Consider the following 27,151-nt stretch of genomic DNA (forward strand, 5'->3'; position numbering starts at 1 on the left):
CTCATGCCGCCTATGCGGGATGCTGCTCTCGAGTGTATCAGCGCCGGCCTGGCTCACTGAGACGCGTTGACGCACGAGTTGCTCAAACGCATCCAAAGGTACCACTCGCACCATCTGTTACATGCAATTAAGCTCAGTGTCTTAACATCTCTAGCCAATATCCGGTGTTGGAATGTCGCGCTCGCCATCTGTTCATCCTTCAGCGCCCCTTCACCTTACCACCCCAACGCGGCCACCACACCAAACGGCGTCTAGAATCGCAATGACGTCGCCAGCCACACAAGATTTATCTGCTGCCTTCTCTCTCACGTCTTTCTTGCTATTGTCGCGTTATTGAGCCTTTACCGAGCCAGTCAGGCGCTGCTGCGCAAAAAGTGAAGGAGACCTGAAACACAACTTTTCGACCCCAACCCCCGAACCTCCGCAGAACGACACCAGATCCCGGTCAGAACACCAGTTCCTCGAGAGGCTGGGCCAATAGCCGGCCGCCGCCACAGTATGCGACGCCAAATCGGGTAACTGAAGTATCCACCACCACCACCTGCACCGCAGAAGATGGAGGAAAAGGTGCGGTATTTATCTACCTTCATGCTCACAGACTCTCTAACCAGCCTCCTCAATTGCTTAGATAACGACGCCGAGCCTTTCTCCCACAGAGCTCACCTTGTGGCTGTCAAAATCAATTTCTATTCGTCTCTCTTACACCACACACTACTTCCTGATTATCTTCAAGCATCTCAGCGACTACTTTCTCACTTTTTTCACACCTACGTATTCATCAACATGTCCAACAATATGGACTTCGACTTCAGCATGTTCTGCAACGACGACTTCCTCAAGGACATCCCTCTGCCGTCCGTCGAGACCTCTGGCGACGACGTCGCTCTCAACTTCGACTACGGCTTCAACGCTGGAGAGTTTGCCGGCGACATGTCGTTTGGACTTCCTGGCGGTGACCTCCTGAGTCACGCCAGGCATCTACAAGGTGCTGAGTTGGCGTCCTCTACTCTCCCCAAGGCCATTGAGACCCTCCCGGCCTCCACTTTGCCTGCCGTTCCAGGGCCTATCGAGGCAATGTGGACGCCTCTCATGAACCCAGCTCCGCCGGTAACCCCGGCCAAGAAGACCAAGGCTCCCGCCAAACCTCGCGCGACCAAGCCCAAGGCCCCTCCCAAGCCCAAGGTTGTCAAGGTGAAAGCTCCGCCCAAGCCCAGAGCTCCCAAGCCTCCCAAGGAGAAGGCCGCCAAGGTCACCAAGCCCAAGAAGCCTGCGAAGGCTCACAAGCGCACCGTCTCTGCACCATCCGGACCCATTCGTTGCGTCGGAGAGCTTTACCACCTCCCCTGGTCTCAGCTTTCCCAAGAAGAGAAAGGCCGTCTTCTACTTCCTCTCCTCCAGGGCATTGACCCCAGCACCGGTATCAAGATCGGCGAGCCCGGCACTCTACTTCCCCCACCTGACTTCGAGATGATCGGCGAAGACCTCTTCGGCACTGGCGACAGCGGCGCCAAGCTCATGGGCACCTCTACCTCTTCCCCAGAGACACAGCGTAACGGCCTCACCATCACACCTTCAAGCCCGACTGCATTCCTCAGCAGCCCGGCTACCGCTACCACCACCCGCGACTCCGACGCCGAGGACGCCGCCAAGTACCGCGCTCTCATGGCAGCTCAGAAGGCGCAGATGTCTACCGCCAGTTCTCCCATGTCCAACTCCAACATCAACAACGTCGACATCAACAACGCCGACATCAACATCGACATCAACAACACCATTCAGTCATTGGGCAACGACGCCGTCAACATGGATTACTGCCTCAACAAGGACACCTCGTCTTTCGCCTCCGACTTCCAGCTCGACCTCCCCGATTTCCAGCTTGATTTGTCAGAGTTCGAGTTCAATCTCGGCGACATGTCTCACCCGGCTCATCAAGGTCTCAACTCCGGTCGCGGTCTCGGCGGTCCTTGTGGTAACGGCGTCATCGGTGACCCGGCTCCGGCTCCAGCAGTTCAGCCTGTCTCTCCCGTCAACAACAACCTCGATCTCTCCGACGCTGCCGCCATGCTGAATGCCCGTCGCGGTATCGGTCAGACCCCCACTCCCGCCAGCGACTATGGTCGTCTCCGTCAGATGGAGGCTCTCAAGCGCAATGCTGAGCTTCAGGCTGCTGGTCGTCGTCGCTAGATTCTTTGTGTAGTTGGCGTTGGATGGTATCGGGTCATGTATCTGCTTTTCTTTCTTTTGTTGCCTTGATGGCGCGGTTGCGAGGATCTTACTGGTTCGAACTGACGGGCGCACTGGCTGGTGGGTTGATATGGACCTTGGTGGTGCTTACCGGGTGCGAGATGGACATGAAGATGCATGGAGATGGATATGGATACGGAACGCTCACATCGCATCACCGCTGAGCATCGGATGAGCTTGATGAGAAACATTGACAGAAGAATATACCCATAAAACCCATCGTCTCTTCCCTTCTACACTGCCTGACCGTGATGTCTGCCCTGCTATATCTACGTCTTCGCTTCTACACCTCTTCTCACACGTCAGCACATCCACCTTGCCTATCGTGCCCTTCCACCAGCACACTCAAAGCTTCGACTTACTTTCTCTATGCTTCTCAAACATTTCATAACAGCCCTCCTCCCACTTCCTCATCAATTTTCCACATATCGCATCTCCTGGAGGCACTACCTGCCCCGCGTAAACCCCAGCGAGTCCAGTCTTACGGTCAATCCACCAGATGAGATTGGGATAGCCGCCCCAAAGCATCGTCCCTGCTTTCTTGCCGTCAGGCGCATCATCCATCATGACCAAGCCGCCGAGGGCGTAGTCTTTAGCTACGTGTTTGGGTGTACCGCCCATTGCGTTGTTTGCCTGTGATATCATTAGCCGATCCGCCCTGGAAGAATAGAGTAGGAGGAGGCACATACCGCATCATCCTGCACAACCGCATTTAACATCGCCCGACTCCCCTCGCCCAACTGCGGCTTGAAAAACACCTCCAAACTCTCTTTGCTCAACACCTTCCCCTCGCCTCCCGCGTCGCAGTCCAACACCCCCTTCAACACCTTAATATACTCCTTCGCGCACGTAAAACTCCCCTGTCCACCCATACACCCCGTCACCTCCCCGCCCTTCTCATCTACAAAAGGCATCTTCCCCTCATGAACACTTAATTTCCCATCTTCACCCCTCCCCGACATCTCCGCCATCCTCTCCTGCAAATGCGGGCGCGTGGAAGGGAAGAAGGTAACATCTGTGATACCAAGCGGACCCCAAAGATTCTTCTTCATGTACTCTTCTAGGGTGAGACCGGAGATACGTTCGACTAGTAAACCGGCGTAATCAACACCAGGCCCATACGCCCAGCTCTCGCCCGGCTCAAACACAAGCGGCGCAACGAAGCGCTCCACGACCGTTGGAGAGGCATTCATTTTTTTCCCATGATATTTCAGCCACGCCAGCGTTTTTGGATGCATGCCCTCGTACGTCAGGCCGCTCGAGTGCGTCAGCAAGAGACGGATAGTAATAGGCGTTTTATGCTTTTCCTCAATGGGAACTCCCGCATCGGTGAAACCGGTGAGGACGTTCAAGGATTCCAGTTCTGGGATGTGAGTGTATACGGGTTCGTTGAGGGTGATGTGGCCGCGTTCTATGAGTTGCATGGCGCAGAGGGCGGTCATGAGTTTGGTGCAGGATGCGACCCACATCATGGTGTTGAGGTCCATGGGTTTGGCTGAACTGGGGTTCATGGAGGTGCTGCCGAAGGCTTTGGAGTATGTGAAGGAGCCTGGTGTTTTGTTAGTACTGGAGGTTGGATATTGCGTTGGGGACAGATGTTGCGTACCATCACGACTTGTGGCCGCTAAAGCACACCCGGGGATTTCCTGCGCCGCGATGGCGTCGTTGATGATGGTTTCGAAATCGGCCATGGTTTTGGAAACCAGAGTAATTGCATGCAATAACGGACGTGGTGACGCTCGCTCTAAAGTGTATCGATGTTTATGTATGTACACGCTGCGTAGGGGCCGCAAGCTGCAGGATCGAGATTGGTGTCAAGATGACAGAAATGGTCCTAGAAATGTCGTTAGTTTCTAGGCTGCAGCGACTGTCACGGACGACAACTCACGGATAAAGCGGTAACGTATACAGAGTAAGGGTTGCACGAAAACTGCCTGGTGTTTGTTGTCGTGATTCGTCCGTGGCGGGCCAGGATGGGCTGCCGAGGTACACGATGCGGGGCTTCGATTCTTCAACCGCTAGTCGCGACGTCGACTAAGCCGCGAAATCCACGAATTATGAGACAATCAAGAAAGAAAGTACAGAGTAATTGTAACTTTTCCAGTTTCTACTTCCATGGCGCTTTTCAGTAACAGAGGCGCAAGCCACGGAGACACTGCTCACGACAACACGTCCCCCTCCTGCGACATCGCATACAGTCCAGGACAACCAATTCGCCTCAAGATTACTGCTCCATGATCACTAATCTGGATTTGTATCGATGCGAGCATAACAATACAGTTCCATCACCACATCTCGAACTCGCCGATGCCGGAATCCCAATCATCCCTAGAGCAAAAGTCAGCACCACATTGTAGTCGTCAGCAGCTGTCCACATACTCATTGATAACCTGAACATTGTCCGAAGTCTTGAAAGCCCACAACATCATCATGAGGTCATCAGGTAGTCCGTGAAGCTCGGCATCTTGTTTGTAGCTATCCTCATTCCTTATGACGGCGGCCATGCCTCTCATTTGTGTCGCCGCGTCTTCAGGTTCGGGTTCGGGAGGAACGAAGTGGGTTGTCCATGGGCCAGGATCGAATTGCTCGACAGCGTCGGCAAGGGTGCGATAGTCGAGGACGGTGAGGTTCTGCATTGGTGTAATGTCTATGTAATGTTAGTGAGATATTGAGGAGTTGCTGTTATGGCACTTACTCCCAAGATTGCAGTCCAGCTGGTGTCCTTCATCTTCTCCGCAATCTACACATGGAAGCTGTTCAAGGCCTTTCATGTAACTGCCCCATGGCTCGGGGATAGTTTCTACCGGCTTCTCCGCTACGGCTACGGCTTTAGTACCCAGTGTAGATACGTCTGATGTGCTGAGCGACCGAAGGTCGTTGATTGAAGGCTGTTGTCTCCCCCGAGAAGCATAAGCCTTCCCATTGGTTGCCGTGTTGCACGACCCAACGGCCGCGATTGGCTCTTCGATATTTGTACCTTCGGTGTGATGCGCCGGGGAGCTTGCTGGTAACTGTAGAGGGCTATATCGGTCTTCGGACGAGACTTCTTGTGAGCCCATCGTAGGGGTCTTTGAGGAAGCATTGTGAGGCGCGTGCGGGCTTATTGATACACCGGGGATGCTATCATCATCGTCGAAAGCAGATGGCGTTGTCGGAGCTGCGATCGGTTTGTGTCCTTTGTTGGCGGAGGAACCTGCATTGCGACCATCCCTTCGATCATTGCCTCCCCCCCTCAGTGCCACGTACCCAGGATATGTTTCCGCAAAACGGTTGTCTTGTCTTCCGCTCGTCGGAGATCGGATTGGTATGTTCGAAGCATTGGAAACTCCTGAAATCGAGGCAGTAGTATTTGGTGAAGGGTCTGTAGCGCTCTTGCTGTGGGCTAGCTGTCGTGGAGGGTCTGCGTAAGCAGAGTATTGTACAGCAGAGGCGCGAGCAGACGGGTGAACCCAGTTATGTTGAGATACTCCATTGCTAGCATTGGATGTTGCTTGTTTTGGTGACGACTGCAATCCCCATTCTAACGCAGCTCGCGGTATCGTAGGCACGCTCCCGCTAATAGACGGACCAGGTTGTGCGGGTATCAACGGTTGCGTTTCGAAGCGTTGGGAGGGAGCCTGCTGCTGACTTTTCGCTTTGGAAGGAGGAAGTGGAATCTTGACCTTTTCTAACGATGAAGATGTAGGCGAAAGCTGGCCTGCAGGCAATGTAGTAGCACTGGTTCTTTGTTTGACTGATTTAGTTTTGGCTGCAGGTTTCGGTCCCGCTGCTTGCGATAGCTTCGCGCTGCGTGCCCTGGTAAGTCTGCCAATGGGGGACTTCGGTGTCGCTGGTTCTGCGTGCTGAGCTTGCGATGAAGTCGAGTGTACGGGCCCTGGTGTCACTGGAGATGAGATGGGCCGTTCTGGTAGCTGAATCGCGGGATCGATCGGGGTAGGTCGTTGGGCTCTGTATTTCGCTTCCCAGTACTGCTTAAGACGTGGGTTGGTGCTGATTGGGTAGAGCGGCACTTGCCCTCTGGACGACATGGGCAGATGAAGCATCGAGCGCAGTTCGTAGATCGTTTGGAGATGATGATGCGCCGTACCCGACATCGCCATCTTGAAGCTTGTATCGTTTGCGCCCCTCACCCATCTTAGTATGATCTCGTCGAACCTGTCGTCGCTGGAGTCGGCAGCTTGGAGAACATCCTCAGGTGTTGTGAAGCCGCGGGCCATTGCGCGCCGGTCATCGTCGATAGTCTGGAACCTCCAATACCCGCCTTCCAAATGTGATGGGTCGATTGTCCGCACAAAGTGATCAAATTCGCCGTTGGCACCCGTCGCAATGCCGCGGTAGGCTGAGTGGTAGGCCATGGGGACTGTCGAGTGCGTGGCTTTCGATTGAAGCGGCGTGAAAGTCGGCGTAAAAGCGAATGAGGGTAAGTCGTCGCCGTTGAGATCAGACTGGTTGGTGTTGCATCAAGCGAGGGCAGGTGGAAGTCCGCTGTGGGAGTAGTCGGGGAAGTAAACACTGGAACGGCGCAGAAGATTGGAAGGTACGCGTAGGCACCCAACATGCAAATTTGAAAGAGCTGAAAATCTCGAGCTTAGAGGACCATGGTTTGACAGAAATATCAAAATGATTAAGAGACAGTTGCAAGCAAAGGATGAGCCATTCGCCGCATGTTTACCTCTCATATCGCGCTGCACGTGCGAGGCAGCTGCCTGAGGAGGGGGCAATTATTCGAGCCCACTGCTCCCATGCATACTGAGTACCTACAAAAAGAGCCGCGTGGTGAGTCTAGCATGATATCATAGGAGGCCTCGTCTGTGTATCAATGGAGACGCGAAATCAGTTAATAACAGGGTGCGAAAGCTGTCGTGACACGGTCGCGACAATATCATGGCTATCGGCCTCGACAGGCAAGTGAACAAGTACAGACGCATACTTTGCGTCACGGACAAACTCTAGTGGAGATATGGAAGGTGATTTGAGGAATGCGCAGGACGCTGAAAGTGTACAGGAGATGAGACGAGATGAAGTCGCGATGTGTCTCGGTGATGGTGTCAGCCGATGACGTCATCGACCGCGCGCGCGCGCTCCAAATCGGGCAATTACAAAAACCGTAGATTGCGGGTGCGGGTCCCTGGAGAATCACCACGCGCCGTCCGTACTTCTCCCCGCTGTCTCCCACTCAGCAGCCTCCTACCTCATGCAAAGAAAAGTCTAAACACCCTAGTATCTCTGTTGAAGTTGATTCGACTACTTCAAATTCTATCATCTCAATGTAGGCTGCAGACCTGTTCATCTTCTCCTTGAACAACGCGCCCCATCTACAGCGTCAACCCCCCAAACCACTCCAAAATAATCCTCGTCGCCTCCGCCGCCTCACACGTCAAAACGCCCTCGTCATCCCCTGTATCGCCATTCGCAAAAGAACTAGGCCAATCATGCCCCAAATTCTCATACTTGTAATGCACAACCACGTCGTCCCAGCTATACCGCGTAACCTTCTTCCCTTCATCTCCTTCACAGAGATACGACGTTTTGTTCGCGTTGACGTCAAGGCCGTCTCTCTCGACCCAATCCCTCACCCACGTGGGGATATCAGTTGAGTTTGCGTTGCCGCGGGTGTTGATGCCGCCGGCGTATGGTATTGTCGTGTCCTCCAGGCCGTGGAACTCCATGATGGGAACTTGGCGGCTGGGGTTGCAGGGTAAGGGCTGCTGGTCTGCGTCGAGGTAGAAAGCGCCGGATACAGGCGCAAAAGCGGCGATTCGCGAGCTCGCTTTGGCGTCGCAGGCTAGCACGCCGCCGGTGAAGCCTCCGCCGTTGGATTTTCCGGTTGCGTAGATGCGGGTGGGGTCGATGCAGTAGGTTGATTGGAGGTGGTCGAGGAGTTCGAGCGTGAATGTGACATCGGAGATGGAGGGTGGGGAATCGGGGTCGCCCTCGTATTGCTGCGTGCCTTTTGCGTTCTGGGCATGTGTTAGCATACTTCTACCACGCATCTAGGAATGAGGAGGTGGTACCGCTACGCCTTCGGGATACGCGACGATGCCTTCGAAGCCATAGCTGGCATTTGAGAATTGACTGAGAGCTTCTTGGTACTTTGCATTCTTGCCACGGCCGTGGAAGGAGAGAATGAGTGGGACGGGATTGTTGTTGTCGTAGGAGGGCGGGATGTGTAGACGGTATCTGCGAGGGGAAACACCGCTTTCACTCTCCAATGTCAGATCGACGGACTTGTCGAGCTCGACGCCTTTGGGTAATGACTTTCCACATCCGCAGTCGGGTGCGGTGTTTGGACTTGAAGCTGCGGTTGCGGCAAAGAGCACCGCTAGCATTGACGACGATGCCTTCATTTTGGTCGTTCGGGTTGGATTCAGAAGTCTTAATCGTGGCTGCATGCAGTTATATATCTCCGAGGTGGTTCAGGCGTGCAGCAACGTCACATGCGACCTTCTCTTTTTGTGGCTAGATTGCTGTAGCATGGTATCTAGCGTGATGCTAATGTACGGCCCGCCGTGCTAGTCTGTAAGCCTCATGAAAGGTGTCGATCGTAAGCCTCAGCCGTCCTACAACCCACTTTGCTATTAATAACTATATTTTCTATCTTTCACAAGCCACCTAATGACTATAAGTCGTAGCAGCTACGCCGAGCTCCAACGGATCCATAAACGCCGACTTCATCCCTCAGTCCAGGCCCTCGACCACGGCTTCTACCATAGCCTCGCGATACTTCTTCTTCATCCCATCATCAAAGCCATCATACTCCTCTTCAGAAAACGTATTGTGCCCACCCTCCACATATTCCTCAGCGACTCGTTGCTCAAGAGTACGTCCATCATCACCGCTCACGTCCAGGCGGTCGATGCTTATTTGTTCGACGTGCGCAGCGACTTGAATAGATTCGGTCGGGTTAGGTAGATTGCCGTCTTCAGAACCTGCTGATATGTTAGTGACGCCGCTCGGTTGACCAATACGGTGACATGGCTTACCCGTAATACCCTGACCAAATTGCGCGAGGAAAGCGTCTTGATCGATGCCTTCGTCAGCGACATAACCGGCAAGCTTCTCATTCTCGGCTTCGTGGGCGCTGATGCGCGCAAGCATCGTCTTTGCAAATGCAGGTAGCTCATCAAACTCCCGCGCCTTTTCGTCTACGATCGCTTTGGAATCTCGAGCATCATCAGGATGGCAGCCGTCAGCCTTCGTGCTATCGTTCGGGTCTCCTCGCTCATGTGATCTGCGCTTGCTAGAAGGCGGTGACGTACCATCCGTGTCGTGCGAGCCTGGGGTATTGGAAGGCGTGCCGATATGTTCTTTGCTACCGTCGGAATCATCTTCCTCGTCGGTCTTCTCTTCCTCGTCGCTGTCCGACCCATCGTCAATGTCGAACATTTTGCGATGCGCCTCTTCGAGCTTTTCGTCCAGCTCTTCAAGTTCCTTCTTGAACTCCGCAAGCCGCGCGTTCGACGTCGCACGAGTAGCCTCATCCATGACGATCTCACCCTCGCCAGTGAGTAGAGGGACGGTAAGTGGCACCCACGCAGCATGTCCCTCCAAGTACTGCCAGAAGTCCGGCCAGAGCTTACGCAAAGCCAGCTCAACTGCTGAGTGGCAGCCCTTGAGGAAGTCTGGATCGAAGTACTCCTTGGGCAGCATGCTCTTGGTCAGGCCGTGGTCTTCTCGTAGCGCAAACTGTAGCAAGCGCCTGTCGTGGACTAAGCGACTGGAAGCTGTGGAGGAGTAGAAATGTTCCTTGCCACACTTCTTCTTCCAATACGCAAGTTCCTCGTGCAGGCTATCACGCTCGACAACTGCGACGTGCCAGTAGTGCATCTCGAAGTCTTTGTACCATGCACGGTAGTTGTCGATCCTGCGTTCGCACTTGGCGCGCGTATCTAGCGCCTCACGCTTGTACCTATCGACATCTTTCAGGAGTTCGTACTTCTCGGCGATGAGTTTCCTGTTCTCTGTTTGGAGTGGATGAATCTGGGTGAGGATCAGGCGATGCATTTCGAAAGCATATGGGCTACTGGTGGTATTTGTAGCGCTGACCAAGGCATGACAGTTCTGGATTTGGCCTTCGAGGAGCTTCTCTTGTGCTTCCAGTGACCGCACTTTGCGTTCAAGCCCAGCTACCTTAGCTAAGCGATCCTGCTCCTCAGTCTGGTATCTGAAGAGGTCCTTATCACATTGGTCCAATTTGGCTTGAATGTGTCGACGTGTCTCTTGTTCCTGCTGAAGCTCAGCGCGAAGTTGTTCTGCCTGCGTGTAATACTCCGCTATGGCCTCTGCCACGATGCCGTTAACAATGGCTCGTGGAACGCAGTCTGTGGTGTTAGAGACATCGCCCTGGTTCGCCTTGGAAGCTGCAGCAGCGATGACCTTCTGCAAATCCGAAACGTATTTATTGGACTTCGTCAGTTCATCGTTCAGGTGGGAGACTTTATCGACCGCATCTGTGCGTTCGGTCTGCAGCGTCTCAAGCTTCCTCAAATACGAGGTCAGTCGATCTGCATTCGACTGGTTGACATCGAGCAGGTTCTGCACATCCGTCTTTAATTCCTTGTTGTCTTTGATCAATGCTGCGTTCTTCTTTCGCAAGGCTTGATGCGTCTTGATGGCGTGCTGGACATGCTTGGCTAGGTCCCCTTTGGCCACTGCTGCGTCTAGTGTAGTCTCTAGACCAGCGATGATGGCGTCCTTCTCCTGCAAGATCTGCACCCAGTTCGCGTGGTTGTTACGAGTCTCCGCTTGGGCGATGAGGGCTGCACGCTTGACATTCTCCTCGGTATCTTCCCAGAGTTTGCTTTTTTCCGCAAAATGGTCGGAAAGCTTTCGATATGTACTGGTTTGCTTCACCAAGTCGGCGTTGCAATTGCAGGCAATTGCGTCGCTGCCTTTGGGTATGGCGTTATGGTTTCCGTTCATGGCAGCGGCTGCGTCGAGAGCTAGCTTCAGCCGTGCTAGCTCCTCATCCTTTCTGGTAACGAAGTCGGATAAGCCGTGGACTTTGGCTTGCAAAGTACTGTTGTCCTTGCGAAGGATAGCCATAGTGCTTGACTGCTCGTTGTGTGTCGCCTCCAGTTCGGAAATCCTACGAGACCAATCGTCTATGGCCTTACGGTCCGCTCGGCGCTTTCCACGTAAAGTATCAAGAGCGCTCCTGTCTCGCTTCTGTTCATGTAGAAGTTCGGTGATCTCACAGTCTCGTGCGGTAATGATGGCTTCCTGATCGTGTAGAAGTTCGGTGATCGCGCGGTCTCGTGCGGCGATGATGGCTTCCTTGTGGTTACATGTAGCAGCCAATGCATCTTCCTTCGCGACCAGAACGTTGATGTGCTCTTTAGCAAGCGCATGCGCTGCGGCAATATCATCGTGTTGCTGAGTTGTCGGCCGGCCCTCGAGCTGAACGACATAATCTTGAAGTCCGGCGCATTCACGTGCGAGTGCTTCGTTCTTCTGTTGAAGCTGCTGTAGTTGACGGGACGCTTGCGATACCGAGCTTCGTTCATCCTGACGTGAATCAGTATGAGTTACGTATGGTGATCACGAACCGACGGATTGAAACTTACAAGATGGAAAGGGTGAGCTTGCATAAAAATCTTGGTCGCAATAGAATGTGAAGAAGGCGAAGTGGTAGCCAATGGCTTACACTCGCTCAAGCTGCATGAATGAGTGGCGCGCATATTGCTGGTAATCAGCTGTGTTTGTGATTCCTGGTGTAGAAAGCTCTTTGATAGCCCGAGCATGTTGGCGGAGGTGTGCACTGGTGGCTCCGGTCTTTGCCAAAGAGTTGAGCCCAGCGCTTGGGTGGTGGGAGCAGAACGCAGCAGTCGTAGTGTAAGTGATGTATTGGAGCAGAGCATCGCCAAGAGATCACATGCAGCGTTTGGTTGCGAAAAAGGCACGGGGCCACGAGCACTCCCTTCACTATGGTGGACCGTGCCCGAATGCCTCTCGTATCATATCCAGTGAATTCGTATGTATATATGAAGAACACGGTAAGGCGATGTAAGACGGGGTATCGAATCGGAGCAAAGCGCGCCTCAGTCAGTTCTCCAGCCCACGAACACCTCGTCAGTTCTGAACCGCTGCGTACATGTCGTGTCGTTCAGCTCTGTCTTTACTCCAGTTCCGTACTCTAATAGACCCGCATGAGCAATCATGATGCCGTTGTCAATGCAAAACATCTCGTCTGTTGCGAACACATTGCCACCCCTGTCTCTTGCCATCATGCCCATCATTTGCTGTAAACGCATATTCGAGCCCACGCCACCTACTACTAGCACTTGTTGTGAACCAACATGTGCCATGGCTCGCTCGGTGATCTCAACAAGCATAGCGAAGATGGTCTCCTGTAGTGAGAAGCACATGTCTGCTCTTGTGACCAGCTGTCCATCTTCAGTCTTTAATCTCTTCTCGTCGGGTAATGACTCGTCTAGTCCGCGCGCGAGGAGATCGGCTGCAGCCAATATTCCCGAAAAGCTCGCATCCATGCCTTTGACGCCATATGGTAGATCGACGAGGTTTCTGCCATCCTTTGCCAGTTGCTCAACATTGTATCCGGGAAATGGATCGTTGGGTATCATAAGTGTGCGGGCGAATCGATCGATGCAGTTTCCTATAGCAATATCCAGGGTCTCTCCGAAGATGCGATACCGTTGGGCGGAGTAAGCAATGACTTGTGTGTTGCCACCAGATACGTATAGGACGACGGGGTTATCGGCGCGGGTTATTGAGCGACCCATTTCGATGTCTGCGTGATCTTAGCTAAAATTCCGATACGTAGATTTCATGGGACGCTTACGACCAACGCAGTGGTTCACGCCCACCATGGGCTTCCCCCACAGTAAACTAATCGTCCTGGCTGCAAGCGCGACGCTTTGTAACGGTGCGCCCATACCTGGGCCCTTGGTATAGCATATGCAATCGATGTCTTCAACTTTGACTCCCGATTGGCGCACAGCCTGCTTGATTAGCCTCACGACCCATGCTCGGTGATGTATTGCGGTGTCCTTGGGCAAGAAGCCTTCGCCGGGCGGGGAAACATAGGTATGCCGCAGGTTCGCGAGAATAATCGGTGGCTTGTTAGGACCAGGGTGGGAGATGACACCGACACCTATCTTGTTGGCGCTTCCTTCCAGTCCTATGGCGATCATTGTGGCGGTCGTCGCGGTTCGGCGTTGATGTTTGACGCGTCGAGGCGGGGTGACGTTGGAAAAAGCTATCGATAAGGAATGACATGCATGAAGCCAGCGCTGGGCAACCACCAATGGCCAGCAGCGGTGCAAATCAAGTCGCGTGTTATGAATCTTCGCGAAATCGCGATGCAACCCGGAATTGGCAGAACTCAGTGCTGTAATGCTCTTGGAGATTAAGCTATGTGCATTTGCTACTGTGGAAGAGCTTCTATGTCCGTAAAGGAACCTGGGCAGTCCGAGGGCAAGTAGAAGCAGACCTTTTCCAACACATTTGCTGATCAAACAACTCTTGCGAAATTCACGATCGTCCTGTCAGATGATGGCGATGCTGCACGCTGCACGTATGCAGCAAGCAGGCCGATATAAAACCCACGAAAAGACGTCACAGCGCCCGCGAGTCAGGTGCTGCAGGGTCTGTGAACCACCACAACAAAGTCCACTAATTCTGTCGCATATCTTCACAATCAATTCTTCATATCCCAAATCTATCCAGCTTTTCTATCCTCGCTCCAATCCCATCCCTCTTTGATCATATAACCAAAAGCAAGAGTTGCAAATTCTTCCACACCCCAGCCACCAAATCCTCCACCGCTCGGACCAAGCAGCCTCGGTACGCCGAACCGCTAAAGAATATCCACCAAATATCCAACCCTCCACAACAATCCCACGCCACACCGGACCGTTGCGCTGTATGGCAGACTTCGACGGCGCCAGCCAGACCTTTCTGGCCTGGCTGAAGGCTTCTGGAGCGGAAATCAGTCCAAAGGTCAAGCTGCAAGATCTGAGGAACCAGGATGCTGGGCGAGGCGTGAGTAAGTAGCTACTCCACCTATGCGTGCTGCCAATCCTGCCTTGGACTACCACCACCCTCCATTGTACATTTGGCAGATCCATACTAACATAAGTCAAGTCGCGACTGAACCCATCGCCGAGCACGAACTCCTCTTCCGCATACCCCGCGCCTCCATCCTGAGCGTCGAAAACAGCATCCTCAGCCGCGAAATCCCCGCTTCGACATTCGCCCTCCTCGGCCCCTGGCTCTCTCTCATCCTCGTCATGCTCTACGAATACCATAATGGCTCCGCATCAAACTGGGCTCCTTACTTCGCCGTCCTGCCTACCGAGTTCGACACCCTGATGTTCTGGTCCGAGGACGAACTAGCCGAGCTACAAGCCAGCGCCGTGGTAACCAAGATAGGGAAGGAGGGCGCCGACGAAGCCTTCACAGAGCAATTGCTACCTGTGATAGAAGAGTTTGCGGAGATAGTGTTTAGTGGGGATGAGAGGGCGAAAGATAAGGCGAAGGAGATGCGCAGCCCTGAGAATTTGGAGTTGATGCATAAGATGGGTAGTTTGATTATGGCGTATGCGTTTGATGTTGAGCCTGCGACACCCAGCAAAGAGGTAGACGAGGAAGGTTTTGCTGAGGAAGAAGAAGACGCTGCGCTGCCAAAAGGCATGGTGCCACTGGCTGACATGCTGAACGCCGATGCCGACAGATGCAACGCGCGACTCTTCTACGAGAAAGACTGCCTGGAGATGAAAGCGCTCAAACCCATTCCGGCAGGCGACGAGATCTTCAACGACTACGGCTCCCTTCCCCGAAGCGACTTACTGAGAAGATACGGCTATGTAACCGACAACTACGCGCAGTACGATGTCGCCGAGATCCCTGCTGAGCTTGTCACAGAGATCCTCGTCCGCGACGGCATCTGGCATCAAGACAGAATGGAGTATCTTGACGAACAAGAGGTGATCGATTCCGGCTATGACATCGCAGCCAGCAACCCATTCACCCTCCAGGAAAGTCTCTCCCCCGAGCTAGTCATCCTAGTAGAAAGCATGCTCCTCCCAGCAGAAGAATACGAGCGCCTTAGCAGCAAAGGCCGGCTACCTAAACCAGAAAAGATCACTAGCAAAGGCGCGGAAGCGCTGCAAAAGATTGTTCAGGCACGCATTGCGCAGTATGCCACGTCGCTAGAGCATGACTTGAAGACGTTTGGCCAGGTCCCACCTGTCGACGCTGCATCGACGAAGCAGCGGAGGCTTGCGATGGCAAAGGCTGTGCGTATCGGCGAGAAACAGCTCCTGGCTCAGACAAAAGATGCGCTGGTGGAGAAGATCTCAAGAGATGGCGGTGCGGCGGCGAAGCGGCAAAGGGCTGTTGATGAAGAGGGGGATGTAGAGATGGGTGGTATGGGGAAGAAGCACAGAGCTTGATCCAGTCCAGACTGTATCCATCAGCACATGCTGTGGTGGTATTGCGATTGCACCAAGAAAAAGAACCCGATCATCAGAGCGATATTCCAGATGTAAAAGATGATTTGGTAAGTTTCTGAATTTTTTTTGTCGCCAATTGAAGTCCTTGCGGCACTTCACGGCGTTGGTATGTATGTGTATCCAAGTATCGACTTGCTGACTTATGTTCCATCTAGGTCGCTGCCCTTCCACCCACCCACCAACCGACCAACCGGCCACCCATCCTCCCTCCCTCAAATCTATAGGGCTAGTGTACATAGCTTTGGTAGATGTTTGAAGCCAGAGCCCGCCGAACGAATAGAAAACAAAGGGTATAATTTGTCGACAAGAAAAGCGCTGAACGAAGAAGACTGAACAAATTGTGGGTATCATCTTCCCGCTGGTCCTGCGCCTGTCGCGCTTGTCGGTGTGGGAGGAAGAAGATGGCCGGACGCAGATCGATTATGGTTCTCAATCGACCGGCGATTGGGATTTGCGGGTGCTTGCTGGGCCGCTGCCTTCTCGCCTTGACGCTCAATCATGATGCGGTATCTGATGTGCAGGTTGTCAGTCCAATCAACGGGATAAGTCTCCTCATCCTCGCTGCTATCACCAGAGAATCGCCATCGGTCTGCCAAGCGATCATCGACCCGCTCGGTCTTCTGACGCTTCACGCCTCGTCGGTCGATCATCATGCGCCCGCCTCGGCCGATTCTACGACGGAACCGAGATTGATCGTGGAATGGAACGTCATCTGGAGGAGTGGCGAAACGTATACGCGTACTTCTCCGTGGATCTGCCTGCTTACTCGACGGCACCACTGCTGTGGCATCAGCACCCTCTCCGTCAGACACGGATGCAGGAGGCGTGGGAAGCTGACTCTCCGTGAAAACCGTACGGAAGTCTGACTTCGCAGCGGGTGGCTCCAGAGGGGGTGTAATGGGCCGCCATGTTGCGTCGACCCACCCCACGTTCCACTTTTGGTGCTTGACCAGGTTGTCTTCGATGAAGCTATCAATGGCCTCGGTTCGCTTGGCTTGTTGCTCCTCGAGGTATACAATGTCACCGTCAACAAGGCGCCCGTCTGGACGCGTGTTTGTGGGTTTCATGCCAGGAAGCGTTTGGCGCTGTCTCTCGACATCGGCAGTTCTCTTGGGCTTGGGTGCAGGCTGTGGTGGGTTAGTCATCTGTGCAAATGCTCTAGTGAGTTCATTGCGACATACCTTCTGAGTGATGAGCAGCTCGTCATCATCACCCTTGATACTGAGTCGTCGCTTAAGCTCCTTGACAGCATGCCGTTGTTCGAAGATCAGCTTGTCCGTCGCGAGTTGTTCTCTTTGGATTGCCTCTCGCCGTTTGACTTGCGACATCAACAGACGAGCCTCCTCCAGTTCCTTCCTCAGCTTCTTCAGCTTCTCGGTCACTTGCGCGTCGCGACCACGCGTCTTACGGACTTGCCGCACCTCACGTCGCCTGAAGCAAACATACGGATCAGCATCATCGGTCTCGAGGTTCGTCTCGAACTTCAATGAGGGCATAAGCGGGCGGTTGCCTTTCAGTAGCCGTTGGTTCTTCCAATGTGGGTAAATATCTCGTGCGAACCGACGCGCTGACTCGCTGATGGTCTCATCGAACTCGGCCTCGAGTTCCTCGTAAGAAAGAACAGGCGAGTTGTCGACGGCTGCATACGGTTGTTTTATCGCGGTGGTCTCTTCGAAGAAGTTGATCACCTCTTCAAACTCGTCTTCTGAGCAGTGGTTGGTTTTGCCCTTCTTTTGGTTGTAAGACTTGAGAAAGGCGACATCATCACTGGTCATGCAATACGGACAGCCAGATGTATCTTCGACGGTAGACGAAAATCGAATGTAAGTGGCGGGCTGCGTGAATCGTTTTGGATAGACATCTTCATACTGCAGTGTACTCGCGACAGCATCCGGAGTCGGGATGTAGAGCTGTGCGATCTTCCCACCAGTCGCTCCCTGCGCTGCTGCCTGGGCGGCGGATATGACAGCTTGTAAATGGTGCTCCTGAAGATGATGTTAGTATGTGGTGGGTAAGGGAAAGGGAAAGCCGAAAGCGGCCTAGCGCGACTTACAATCTCCTCGCCCTTCTCAACACCGGTCTCAACCTTGGGAATATGGCGCGACGCATCGTCATCAGCAAGCTGCTCAACATCTTGTTCGCGCACGACAGGTAAATTCTGTTTTGTCGATAGCTTGCGCTGTCTGAAGCGTTGTCCGGTCGCGCGAGCCGTCATTGTTGTTTGTCGTTATGCACGTGACGACGGTTTGGGCTGCGTATGGGGCTTTGGTTGCAAATCTGGCGCCGGGGGCCAGCCAGCGAAGAGAGGAGTCACGCTCCCAGAAGCGCGATCCGACCACCAACGCGTCGCAATATTGTCGATATGGGTGTCAAAAGTGTCGCACGGACTTCCGCATGCGTTTTATCGCGTCGAAAGTGATGAAATGAGGTGTTGGGGTGCTGTTTGGCGATGGAAAAGGTTTAGGTGGGCGGCGATGTCGAGCGTGTTCAGCGGATGCGTTGGGGCGGCTTTTTTGGCAAGGAAGTTGCGCACGCAATGGACCAATCATAAGAGAGATCGCCGAGGATAGGTGGAACCTGCGCGATCGTCTTCTGCCCATCGTGCACACTTAGAAGTAGCTGCACATCTTCATATTCATTGTCTCCGAAGCAGCAACTGCAGAAAGAAACGCAGCATGCGTACGTGTTTGCATTTAATGTTACTGCGTTCCATGGTTCTGCGTGGAAGGAAGTCCGGATGGCGTTAGCTCGCCTTGGCATGACGCCTGCGGTGACTTCCAGCATCCACGCCATCACCATAACAACACCTGCACCAGCGGATTGCTCGTTTCTAGCCAGCGCTTACAGACGTGTAACGCTTCTCAGTTGCGCAGTTTGCCTGCTCTGTACATCCAAATGGAATGCTTTGAAGCCATTCCAACATCCTTCAACATCCTCGGATACTGACGGACTACTACTACCGGAAAAGCACGCAATCTCATCAAGACTTAAGTATGATGCCACTTTACGTGCGAATATCTTCAGTGGTATGCATACAGTATGACTAGGTCCGCTAGGAAGTGACACCCAATGTGAGGCTTCTTCCACGCTGTACGGCTGAGTCTACACCTACTGCGTATTCGCTGTTTATACTTATTTATCTCACGCATCAGCCCTGACAAGACGACGTGCGAATCACACGTATCCTGTCCTCTATTCTCCAAACTGGCGTTTTTATTTCTTGGATTGGCCCGATGCTCAAGACAGTACCATTCGTCTCGCCTTGCCTCTACTAATCAATCTTCACTGGGAGAGGGTATCCCGTCATGTTGTATCCCGACTCATATCTCACACTCTTACGGCTCCATTCCTCGTCCACATATACTAAGCGAATTCTATACATCCAAGCGGGCCAATTCTCAAGATACCCGTGACGCATCGGCGTTGTTGCAGTCTGTCTTCTCGTTCGGAACGCCTCGGAATGTTCGGAATGTGCTTCCATTAATAGGGCTTGGGGCCTACGTGCATCACAGCAACCGCGCCGCAACCGCGCCCCCAACAATATACGCTCAGCTCGCTGTCACTCTGCCCCCATTCCCTCGACGTCTACCTCCAACTACACACCTGTCCACAAATCGAACACGCGCGGAAAATACGGCAATCTCAGTCAGCCTATTGAAGTCGCTAGCTTGGCATGGATCGGTTGCCGCAAGAACTCGTCGAGGAAATCACCAAAAACTTGCCCACGGACGATCTCAAGAACGTTCTAACTGTCTCCACAAAGTTTCGTTTTGCCTCGGAGAGATATTCTGGCGCTTTCACAAAGTTTACCCTAAATGAGCGTAACGCGGACAAGTTCCTTGGGCTTTACTCAGGACACCGGCTGCTTTACTTGCGGGAATTGCACTTTCGGCCCAAATTCCCTCCGATTTGGCCCCCCGACCCCTGGCCCTGGGAAGACGAGATGTGTCGCGAAAACGCCGATGCAATCAGAGCCAAAAATGAGTGCTTCACGCGTCAGGTCCATTCGCTGTTCACAACGCTCAGTACTGTTGAGGAGAATGCTGCACCCCAGCATGCCTCTGGTCGATATCGAATCCAGATACACGATCCCTCCAGGCTGATTCATGTGGAGATATACTGTCCTCACCAGGAATACATCAGTTGGCGCATTCGTCTGCTCAGTACGGAGCTTCCCCTGGTACATTCAGTTCGTTCGCTGGAGATTTGCAACGAATGCCCAGAAGACGCGAGTGTTTACCACGATAGTCACGGTTATCCTGCAAATTACAGAAAGTGTTTCGATGGTGGATTGTTCAAACTGGACTTGGGGGTCATGGTCGATCTGGTATCGAAGCTTCCAAACCTGGAGTATCTCGGCTGCAAGACAGGAGGGTTCGAATGGGCTCCTGCATTTTCAGGTAATGATGGTAGTGAAGACCCCAACAGACACTTCCAAAGCGATTGGGATGGCCCACGTCGTGACGCGAGGCACAATTTCGCACACGCTGTCATCTCTCACCAAGCCCAGCTTCCGACCTCGCTTCAGCGGGCGAGCCTGGATTTCGTCAGCCCGCTGATACGCGCACTTGACACTATTCAAGACAGGCCTTTACCTAATCTAGTCGGTCCAGCTCTGCGCGACCCATTCAGCGCCAGCCTTCGTATCCTGACCAATAATCTGCGCCAACTGCGCCTGTGGGCGATTGTTGATGAAAGCCTGTTCAGCATGGACGATAATTCACAGCCGCAATGGCCCAATCTGGAAATTCTGGAAGTCATGTTCCACCCGTCGCGGCCTGACGGATCGTGGTACTTCGTCGGACCTCAAGGCCACGGCCGCGAGGCTGTCGGTTACGACATCACCGCTGCCTCGTACCCCCCTCTTGAAACGACCGAGCTCGACATTGATATGGAAGAGCTTGTAACCTCCGGGCATCTCTCCAACTTACCCAATGGCGCGCAAAATCAGTTTCGTATCACACCAGATGAAGCAAGACTGAGGCCGCTCCTAGCAGGATTTTCCAGGGCAGCAGCGCAAATGTGCTCTTTGAGGAGAGCTATCATTTGGACATCGCTGAATTGGTATCCGAAATATGACTACGCAGAGTCCCAAGGCTGGGACTCGGAATATCAACGACCTGGGTCTAACTGGGAGTCTAACTGGGCTATACAATATTCCGATCAAGACAATGGTATCTGGGGATCACCATCGCACTATCTCCCAAGTCAACAAAGAAACGACGATCCAACGATACGTTGCCTAGTGTGGATGGTGGCAGCATGGCGTCCAGATGCGGAGCTGCACCGTCTTTTCCAGAACATTGGGCGAGAGAAGCACGGTAATGATCTGGTCGAGCACTGGGGGGAGGGGTACAGATCTTCCAACTACAGCAATCTCCGCAATTGGATGCTTGATGATCACCAGGGCGACCCAGGCCGCATTACTCCTTCGTTGTCGTAGCATTTGAACTACGAGAAAAGCATGCGAGCAGAATGAACGAATGTTGCTGTTAGTGCCATGTAGATGCAGAGCTCACGTTCCAGATTCAAGATCTTTCGTTGTTCTTATCTCTGGTGACGTCGGTGACGCCGGTAAAGTGTGATTCCGTGTAAGATCGAGGCGGAGCTATCGACGAGCAGCCTTCGTGAGCGGCGTTTGCGATCCGCGACAATGCCGCAATCTGAGTGACACCATTACTGGCGACGTGGTCGCATTGGTGGTTGTTTCACTGGAAATAAACGACGTTTCGGTGTCCGATTCTAACAATGGTGGGGCTGAATTACCTCTCCATCGTAAGCCTTGCAAGTCCTTGGCAGCGCGTAATCCTCTCGGCTCTGCTTAATCCGGCACGACCAAAAGATACCACTAATGTCGTCCGGAAAGCGGCACTGCGTTACCTGGTGAAGCCTTCGACTATCTCGCTCAGGCCTGAATGTGCCGCCCATTCGAAATACATCGTATCTGGCCTGGCTTTCTCTAGCAATCGGTTCTCGAGTTCGTCGATTTGCAAGAGTCCATCTCGTCGCCCACTCGCATCTCGATGGAATCTTGCCATGGCTCTATCATGACGTATACTTCGACTGTGCCATGCATTCAGGAGTCTGTCAGCTTTATCTAACATCAAGCGGCACAGCGGAACTGGGTTGTATGAGTCTCTGCCACGACAACCATGTTCTGGGGCTAAGATGTTCCTTCAGGAATGGGAAGCTTACAGCAGTCGTTATACCTCATGTACCGTCGCATTTTTGAACGGCAATGTTCACTGAGCCTCAGAGGCACAGGCTGCCGGGTCCAAAATGACAGCTCATCGACATTCCGAATAGCCAGACCTCACGGCGTGGTTGTATCAGACTGCTTCATGCTAATAGTAGATTTTGGGGGCGTACTTCCCAAGTGTACTCAAGACCAGAATCGATATGAGTATATAGGACTAGGGTTGAACGCGCAAGAGACAGCCATCCAAACTGTACCTCACCATCTTTATTCATTTGTGTCTTTGCTGTACCACGATCCAACATGAAGGCTTCCCTCGGTCTGTTGGCCGGCCTGACGGCATGCGTTCTCGCGGAAAATTGCGATCCCATCGCATACGAGCAGTCCAATCCATACGGCTTAGCAGAGACAAAGGACCCCAAAGTCGTGGAGAAGCTGGACGAATACCTATCGGACACTAGATGCCACATGAGATCCGACGGGATCGAGGATGATGTGAAGGAGCAGTGCAAGAACGTATGCATCCCAGGTGACAGCACAGCAGAGGGCCAGATTGTTGTGTCTTCTCAAAGTTGTATCTTTGGTGACAACCCCTGGTACCCGTTAGGTGGATTGCATCCCCTCCTGTGCGGTGAAGACAAAACGTACAATGGTATGTCTCTATAGGCATATGCCTCTAATGTAACATAGAAATGCAAGACTAACTTTCAACGTAGGTTTGATGATTAAGTCAGGCCACTGCGCTTGTGATCTCCCAATTCTGGAATTCGCGGGTGAATTCTTCATCGAAGGACTCGCCGAAGCTGGCAAAATCCTTGAAAAGGTTCTTTGTCCCGCGTTGAAAGCCCTCGACGTAGTAATGGCCATTGGGATGGCAGCACTTCCCCCACCAGGACGAGCCATCACAGGTGGAATGGGTAAGCGAGAATAATCTCTTTTGTTTAGTAGCAGACGCTAACAGATGATCGTAGTGGCCGCTATCCGATCAGCGAAGGCGTACAAGTACGCCCATGAAGCGCAAGACGCTGCGCAAGAGTGGGCCGACTTCTTCCTCAGTGGTGCGGACTTTGCGGGACAAGCAGGTTGCGACTCGCCGGTACCAAGCAGGGACGAATTGATCAAGAAGGCCTTTACTCCTCTGGTCGATGCCCCGGACGAGCTTGTCCCGGGTGGGATGAACTACGATGACCTACCATGTCCTGCGAAAGGCTGCAAAGGGTGCAAAGGTCCACGCTGCACGAGAAACGGCGGGAACGGAGACGGAGATACGACCAAGGCTAGTGCCAAACCAGCTCCGACCACCGCAAGCGACCATCTTAGCAGCAAAATCTCACCGGCGGAAACGACTGTCTCTCCCAAGACTTCTTCAACTTCCGCGTCGTCTTCTCCAACCGCGTCTTCGGCTCCGTCGCCAGTGTCTTCGACTACTCCGCCAGTCACATCGACAACGCTTGTTTCGTCCACTTTGTCGTCCTCCTCTTCAAGAGCAACTTCCTCCCTGTCCTGCAAAGATTTGGCAGCGCTAGACAAAGATGAAGTCGTAGATGAAGCTGGTATATTACCACGAAGCTATCCGATCGACCTGAGATATCGTGGGCTCGAGAAGCGCGATCGTAAGCGCGGTACCGCTTGTGACTACAGCCTACAGAGTTACCTGTACCCAAGCAGGGGGAGTTGGGGAGATCAACTACCCAAAAGATATGGATTCAACGAACGGGATTCTTGCAACGACTACAGTATGGACAAGCCAGACGACAGTGCAAATGTCCTTTATGAGACTGAGCACGTCCTGGAATGGCAAACGGTTGTCGAGTTCTTCAATACCGTGGGCAAAGAAATCGAAACCAAATACCATCATCCTAATCCCACGACAAACGAGATGGTCGGTTTCTGCAAGTACTGGAGTGAGCACTGGACTTACAAACTCAATCTTATTGACGGTCCATCTGCCGATCCAGCTGTGTCCCCCGATGCAGACGCTGCCCCTGACCCAACCGATATCACCGGCCTAAGTACCGGACAACTTGTTCCTGTTCATTGGCTAGCGATTGTGTATCCATACCGAGAAGGTGGCGAGGAGAAATGGTTAGAGGAAATGCCACTGCTGGAAAAGCGTATCAATGGCAATTATAAGGCTCGGGTATGTATACCCCTCACAAGATTGATGTTAAAACATATGAACCGTGTTGACAAAGTTCTTTACAGTTATTCATACAGGATAAGACCAACAGCGGCGAGTACGAGGATATTGTTGCCAAAGACAGAATGCAAGCGCTCATCGAGGGGCGTACCACAGAAAGAAATTACCGCTCACTGAGTCCAAGAGACCAATCTCGCCTGGCTATCCAGAGGTTGCGACCGATGACTGGCACTTTCAAATATATGCAAGAAGACACGATCGCGAAGACATTCGCAAATCAGAAAAATAGGATCGGAGCGATGATAGGTCACATTGACCGAGAGCTACACAGAACGCCGCGACAATATGTTCCAACGCGGTTTAACAATTTGAAGGAGCCTGTTGACGCGCTTCCGTGGCAGGAGCAAGGGTTGGAAGATAAATGGGATGCGTACATGGACAATGTTGTTGCGGTGGCAAAGAAGAGAGCTGCGGATTTCATGGAACTTCATCTCGACAGTCTCAAAGCTGAATGGGAGTCTTCCAAGAAAACCGAGGTGTCCAAGGACTTCGTTGGCAATGCTCAGGCGAAAGAGAACAGGAAAAAAGAGCTGGAACAGGAACAGAAGGACATGCTGGCTCTCATTAAGAAGGCTGGAAATGAATGGGACAAGGTCAAAGACTGGAAGAAGCCGACAAACTGGAAAGCAAAGGATGAACAGGACCCAGGAGAGGAAGAGGCTGACTAGAAATACCAAGGAGGGCTGGGCCAAGATCAAGTCTGAGAAGGAACGTACATCTTAAGACAGGGGTTGTACTGATTGGTGATGATGAAAGCTTGGCAGTTGGATTGGGGGCTGGTCCTTGAATAGCAACTGCATGTGGCGTTGGGGAATGTTTTGTCAGAGAGTTTGTACTGGAGTCATGACTGTGTTTATCTCACTCGTTTTTTATTTTGGGCAGTCGTGACAGCGTCACCATGCTCTTTCGCCACTCTTTCCTATTCCTCGCCTATCACGGGTCTATCACTGTTCTCTAGTAGAATACTCAAGCTAATGTATTGCTGTAAGCATGACCTATTACCACTGTCTCTCTTACCTCCGTGTGACTTCAGCGACGATTGATGCGACGAGTGATGGGTAGGAAGGAGCCAGCTGTTCCTTGCTTAACGCCACTGTAGCGCTCGGAATGTCTCGGAATGTTCCGAACTAGCCGCATGTTGTGACTACGCCGCAAGTCAGCCCAGAACTCTGCCACGCGCACCTTCCTCAAGTACAGTAATCTCCCGTTATCATCTCCATAGTCTCGTCATAGAAGTTTGATCGCTCCCCAGCATCGCACGCAGTCAACCGCCAAACATTACTCATCACCTTCACTCATATTGTCTGTCACATACTCACACCATCATGAACCAACTCCCACAAGAGCTCATCGAAAGGATCTCTAGCTTTCTGCATAGAGAAGACTTGTGCAGTGTTCTTACTCTAACTAGCAAGTTCCGCTATGCAGCAGAAAGACTCTCTGGGGCTTTTGCTGAATTCGCAGTTACTGAAAGCAACTCAGCCGACTTCCTCACGCGCTTCTCCGGTCATCGCCTCCTCTATCTGAGAGAGGTAACGTTCCGACCAGATGTCTCGGCGACGTACGACTTAAAGGGCAACGACGATGATGACGACGGCAGCGTTGACGATGATGATGATGACGACGTTGATGAAGATGACGATCGGGTATTTTGTCGAGAGAGTGCTGACGAGGTGCGCGAGAGAGACGAGGCTTTCACCCGCCAGATGCAATTCCTGTTCGACATCCTTCAACGAGTCGAGAAGCAGGCCGGAAAATACCACGCTCCGGGTAGGTATCGACTCACGATCTACAACCCGATAAGAAGAACGGAAAACGAAGATGCATGCCCCCATCGCTATATGACCAGCTGGCGCGTCCGGCTACTAGCAAAGGACTTGCCTCCCATCGCGTCCATCCGATCGTTCAGAATCGTCAGTAACGACAGGAAAGGGTACTCGTACTCGTACCCTCCCTGGGACCAATATGCATATACGTATTGCCTTCGATATAATTATTCCGAGATGCAGGAATCGAAGCTCGACCTGCGAGTTCTCATCGACCTAGCGACCAGCATGCCCAATCTAGAATATCTGGGTACCCGAACCGGAGGGTACGAATGGTGCGAAACCCTGGATGAAGAGGAAGATCCGTGTAGTGGACACTACGAGCACGACTGGGCAGGACCGCGACGAGATGCCCGACATGATTTCGCTGCCGCAGTTACCAGCTGTGTCGACAAGCTACCCAAAACGCTGAGGCGAGCTACGCTCGATTTCTTATACCCCTTAAGTCGGGTGACTGACTATGATCACGGAACGGTTTTCCCGGATCTTGTAGGTAGCAACCTTACTCACGATCCTTTCTCGACGAGCCTCGGTATCTTGTGCAACAACCTTCGCCACCTGTAAGTCATATTCATGCATACAAACTAATATGAGACCAGTAAATTAACTTGTACATTCAGGCAACTACGGGCCATGATTGACGAGAGCATCTTCCCCGCACTATCGCCACAAAATCCTGCAACATCACACACTCCCTGGCCACACCTTGAACTACTTGATCTCATGTTTCACAACGCCCGTCCCGATGGCACATGGTATTTCCAAGGCTCCGACGGCCAAGGCGACGTTGCACGCGGTCTCCCTGTCACAGACGATTCCTACCCACCCTATACTCATACGCAGCTCGATGATGAAATGGACGAGTTTTATGAAGATTACATTCGGGCCGGAAGACAGACACGTTGTCATGATAACCAAGAGTTCCGGGTTGCTCCTCATGCCAATCTCATCCTACTGCTCGAACGCTTTGCAAGATCAGCGATACAAATGCCGGCGCTCAAGGAAGCAGTAATATGGTCACCCATACGAGGGCAAGATGTGTACCCGGAGCGGCCGATGGGTAGTCAACGTGACCTAGATGTGATATGGAGTATTGAATACGCTGAACCCTGGTCCTCCTTCAATGCCAGACCAACTCGGCAATTAGAATGGGCGGTAGGAAAATGGCGCCCTGGGAAGGAACTGCACAGCCTTTTCCAGGAAATTGGAC

At 52.7% G+C, this 27,151-nt stretch overlaps 9 protein-coding genes across 9 annotated transcripts; 3 read left to right on the plus strand and 6 right to left on the minus strand.

Annotated features, from left to right (window-relative positions):
• Positions 1–783: 783 nt before the first annotated feature.
• J4E88_006188 (uncharacterized protein) lies at positions 784–2,184 on the plus strand (the record flags this gene model as incomplete). The annotated part of the gene is made up of 1 exon (XM_049399818.1): positions 784–2,184. The coding sequence occupies one exon, from the start codon at positions 784–786 to the stop codon at positions 2,182–2,184; it is 1,401 nt and encodes a 466-aa protein (XP_049254129.1).
• A 405-nt stretch (positions 2,185–2,589) lies between these two features.
• On the minus strand, positions 2,590–3,935 carry J4E88_006189 (uncharacterized protein; the record flags this gene model as incomplete). The annotated part of the gene is made up of 3 exons (XM_049399819.1): positions 2,590–2,877; positions 2,934–3,793; positions 3,851–3,935. The coding sequence occupies 3 exons, from the start codon at positions 3,933–3,935 to the stop codon at positions 2,590–2,592; spliced, it is 1,233 nt and encodes a 410-aa protein (XP_049254130.1).
• A 594-nt stretch (positions 3,936–4,529) lies between these two features.
• J4E88_006190 (uncharacterized protein) lies at positions 4,530–6,599 on the minus strand (the record flags this gene model as incomplete). The annotated part of the gene is made up of 3 exons (XM_049399820.1): positions 4,530–4,572; positions 4,624–4,891; positions 4,940–6,599. 3 exons carry the CDS (start codon positions 6,597–6,599, stop codon positions 4,530–4,532), a joined length of 1,971 nt encoding a protein of 656 aa, XP_049254131.1.
• Positions 6,600–7,559: 960 nt separating this feature from the next.
• J4E88_006191 (uncharacterized protein) lies at positions 7,560–8,591 on the minus strand (the record flags this gene model as incomplete). Its single annotated transcript, XM_049399821.1, has 2 exons — positions 7,560–8,204; positions 8,259–8,591. 2 exons carry the CDS (start codon positions 8,589–8,591, stop codon positions 7,560–7,562), a joined length of 978 nt encoding a protein of 325 aa, XP_049254132.1.
• Positions 8,592–8,922: 331 nt separating this feature from the next.
• On the minus strand, positions 8,923–11,834 carry J4E88_006192 (uncharacterized protein; the record flags this gene model as incomplete). Its single annotated transcript, XM_049399822.1, has 3 exons — positions 8,923–9,173; positions 9,228–11,751; positions 11,811–11,834. The coding sequence occupies 3 exons, from the start codon at positions 11,832–11,834 to the stop codon at positions 8,923–8,925; spliced, it is 2,799 nt and encodes a 932-aa protein (XP_049254133.1).
• A 450-nt stretch (positions 11,835–12,284) lies between these two features.
• KAE1 (putative tRNA threonylcarbamoyladenosine biosynthesis protein kae1) lies at positions 12,285–13,397 on the minus strand (the record flags this gene model as incomplete). Its single annotated transcript, XM_049399823.1, has 2 exons — positions 12,285–12,994; positions 13,046–13,397. 2 exons carry the CDS (start codon positions 13,395–13,397, stop codon positions 12,285–12,287), a joined length of 1,062 nt encoding a protein of 353 aa, XP_049254134.1.
• A 733-nt stretch (positions 13,398–14,130) lies between these two features.
• Positions 14,131–15,659, plus strand: J4E88_006194 (uncharacterized protein; the record flags this gene model as incomplete). Its single annotated transcript, XM_049399824.1, has 2 exons — positions 14,131–14,251; positions 14,350–15,659. The coding sequence occupies 2 exons, from the start codon at positions 14,131–14,133 to the stop codon at positions 15,657–15,659; spliced, it is 1,431 nt and encodes a 476-aa protein (XP_049254135.1).
• Positions 15,660–16,066: 407 nt separating this feature from the next.
• J4E88_006195 (uncharacterized protein) lies at positions 16,067–17,934 on the minus strand (the record flags this gene model as incomplete). Its single annotated transcript, XM_049399825.1, has 3 exons — positions 16,067–16,846; positions 16,901–17,704; positions 17,773–17,934. The coding sequence occupies 3 exons, from the start codon at positions 17,932–17,934 to the stop codon at positions 16,067–16,069; spliced, it is 1,746 nt and encodes a 581-aa protein (XP_049254136.1).
• Positions 17,935–22,218: 4,284 nt separating this feature from the next.
• On the plus strand, positions 22,219–24,783 carry J4E88_006196 (uncharacterized protein; the record flags this gene model as incomplete). Its single annotated transcript, XM_049399826.1, has 4 exons — positions 22,219–22,567; positions 22,632–22,832; positions 22,887–24,055; positions 24,121–24,783. The coding sequence occupies 4 exons, from the start codon at positions 22,219–22,221 to the stop codon at positions 24,781–24,783; spliced, it is 2,382 nt and encodes a 793-aa protein (XP_049254137.1).
• Positions 24,784–27,151: the final 2,368 nt, after the last annotated feature.

The sequence above is a fragment of the Alternaria novae-zelandiae genome (genome assembly GCF_023758075.1).
Source record: "Alternaria novae-zelandiae strain BMP 2774 chromosome Unknown scaffold_12, whole genome shotgun sequence".
In the NCBI taxonomy this organism is placed as follows: domain Eukaryota; kingdom Fungi; phylum Ascomycota; class Dothideomycetes; order Pleosporales; family Pleosporaceae; genus Alternaria; species Alternaria novae-zelandiae.